Source organism: Monodon monoceros, unplaced genomic scaffold (genome assembly GCF_005190385.1).
Source record: "Monodon monoceros isolate NGI ecotype Baffin Bay Population unplaced genomic scaffold, NGI_Narwhal_1 Super_Scaffold_7, whole genome shotgun sequence".
In the NCBI taxonomy this organism is placed as follows: domain Eukaryota; kingdom Metazoa; phylum Chordata; class Mammalia; order Artiodactyla; family Monodontidae; genus Monodon; species Monodon monoceros.
The window spans coordinates 37524160-37526722 of record NW_021703784.1 but is presented as its reverse complement, the minus strand read 5'-3'; the positions used below and the strand labels follow the sequence as shown (position 1 = coordinate 37526722).

Genomic DNA, 2563 nt, shown 5'->3' with positions numbered 1-2563 from the left:
AAGGGAGGAGAGAAGAGAAGAGACTGGAGTTGGGCAGGTTGATCAGAAAAGGGGGACAATTTTTGAAATGTTGCCAAAACATACTCATGCTGCCAGAACACCATGTTTCCTCCCTCTGCACCCAAACTGGGAAACCAAGAGGGAAATAAGTCCCTGAACCCCCAGACCTCATTCTACCTTCTCCTTCTCCCTTCTCATACCTGCAGATCCTGCCTGAGGCACCCAAAGACCTCTGATGGCTTGTCTTTCCAGAGGTTTTAAACACGTGATCACAGAAATCATTTTTGGCTTCAATTCTAATAGAATTTTCTTTTTAAATTTCTGTTTAAAATTTTTATTTATTTATTTTTGACTGCGTTGGGCCTTTGTTGCTATGCGCAGGCTTTCTCTAGTTGCAGCGAGCAGGGGCTACTCTTTGTTGCGGTGGCGCACAGGCTTAGTTGCTCCACAGCATGTGGGATCTTCCTGAAACAGGGCTCGAACCCATGTCCCCTGCATTGGCATGCAGATTCTTAACCACTGTGCCACCAGGGAAGCCCCTACTAATAGAATTTTCAACAATAAAATGAACACTCTTTGTACTATAGGAACTTTCAAATATGTTATTTCCTTTACTCTTCACAATAACTGTGCCAAAATAAAGAATTATTATTTCTATTTTTGTAGAGGATGAATCTGAAGCTCTGAGAGCTTGAGTAACTGGTCCAAGATCACACAGCTTGTGTCAGAACTGGTATTGTAAGCCAGGTTGGAGCCTACACACTTTTCACTTGACCGTCTTGCCTCAAAATTACTGAGGTCCATGAACCCCACATATATTGCCCTGGTCTTGCTTTTGATTGATCCAAACATTCAGGGTCCATCAGGGGCTGCAAATTTTGCATCGATCAGTTACCAGTACTGGGCATTTTATCTTTATTTAGGTAGTTCAAATTTTTTTTTTTTTTGGTGACGGTTGGTATCCAGATAGCATACAGGCCTCCCCCAAATAAATTAAACTGCCCATCTGTACTGAGTCATTTGGCAAGAAGTGGTTCACAGTCAGTGCAGATAGGGAAGAATGCAGGGAAAGGGGTGGGGTGGGGTCGGGGAGACGTTTGTAATGTATGCAGCTGTGAGTACCAGCACCGCATCTTTGCCTCCCCACAGATAACCAGCACCCCCATGTCAGTATTCACCCAAGAAGCCATTCAGTCTCCACTTTGGGTCTGTAGTCCCTTAGCGACCCCACAGCCAGCACCCACCGCCCCGTGCCTTTGGCAATCATCCTTGGCCTGGGACCGGCTCTATCCTGTGTGGATGCCTGTGGACGCTGCCAATAGCCCCTCAAAGGATGGGAGCCCTGAGGCTCTGCCCTTCTGCAAGGTGGCTGGGAGGGACTAGGTGCTCCCAGGTCCTGGCAGTGCGCTGCGAGATGGGTGTGAGCATTGAGTGAGGGCTGACAAGCCAGAGCCGGAGAGAAGAGGACCGTTCTGGAAGCACACCCAACAAACAGATGGCACTGTCCTCTCAGAACCGAACGAGGAGGCAGGAACCCCCCACCCCCACCCTGCCGCAAACAGTCACACTGTGACCACTGCTATCAGGCAACCAAGGAGGTGGGTGAAAGAGGGGTGGAAAGATGTTATTTCTTGGGGCATATGGAAGAACTGGAGTCAAGCAAATGCCAGGGACAATGTCAAAATGGCTTTAATCCTCAACCCTGGGTGGTGAAAAGAAAAAAAATATGTATATATAATTTCTTTTAGCGCTGAGTTTGAGATCCCCTCTGCCATTTACCATTGTGGGACCTGGCACAAGGCACATAAACTAAAGGCGGGTTATAATTCCTCTGGACAAGGCTGCCAGGGAGGATTCAAGGGCTGGCACACACGGGGCGCAGGAAAAGTTAGTTCCCTTCTCTCTCACCCCCTCGGAAGGATTAGGAAGGATGCTTTGCTTTCTTCCCAGGTCGAGACCTCGAGGAAGAGCAGGGCTTGAGACTGCTTTCGGAATTCTCTAAGGGGAGGGCCCTGGGCGTGGCGGGCCGCAGCTGCCTCGAGGGCCCGCTACAAAGAGGCATTGTTCCCGGCCTGCCGGCTGGGCGGCGCTGGCTCCGCCGCGGGCCCGGGAGTGGGCAGGTTTGCTCCCGCCGAGGAGCAAGCACGGGGGCCAACCTCCAACAATAGTTTTGTTAAAAATCAGGAATGCAGCAAAGCGCCAGAGGCCGTTTATTTTCCCTTGGGGTGGGCCGGAGAGAAAGCCGCTCCCTTTCCTGGGCGGGATCGAGTCTTGTCCCGCCGGTGGTGTGGCCGCACCAAGTTCCGAGGTCCCCGGGGAGGCGGCATGGTGACATCCAGGCCCCTTCCTCTCGGCAACTGCGCTCCTTTCCCAGCCCCACTCAGCCTGTTTTCTTCGGCGCCTGAAAAAGATGTTACGGCTCACAGGCCCGAAACCGGGATAAACTTAAGCCAACCTCACCCCACTGTAGTACCGGGAGATGGAAAACACACACACACACACACACACACACACACACACACACACACACACACACACACACACACACACACACACACACTCC

At 51.2% G+C, this 2563-nt stretch overlaps 1 protein-coding gene across 1 annotated transcript in view; it reads right to left on the bottom strand.

The window, feature by feature from the left end:
• Nucleotides 1–1676: 1676 nt before the first annotated feature.
• LOC114887533 overlaps nt 1677–2563 on the bottom strand; it is a 3114-nt gene continuing 2227 nt past the window's right edge. The window contains exon 4 of the mRNA XM_029209346.1: nt 1677–2401. Within this exon, the coding sequence (XP_029065179.1) occupies nt 2211–2401 (191 nt within the window). The 3' untranslated portion in view covers nt 1677–2210. The remainder of the gene's footprint in view (nt 2402–2563) is intronic.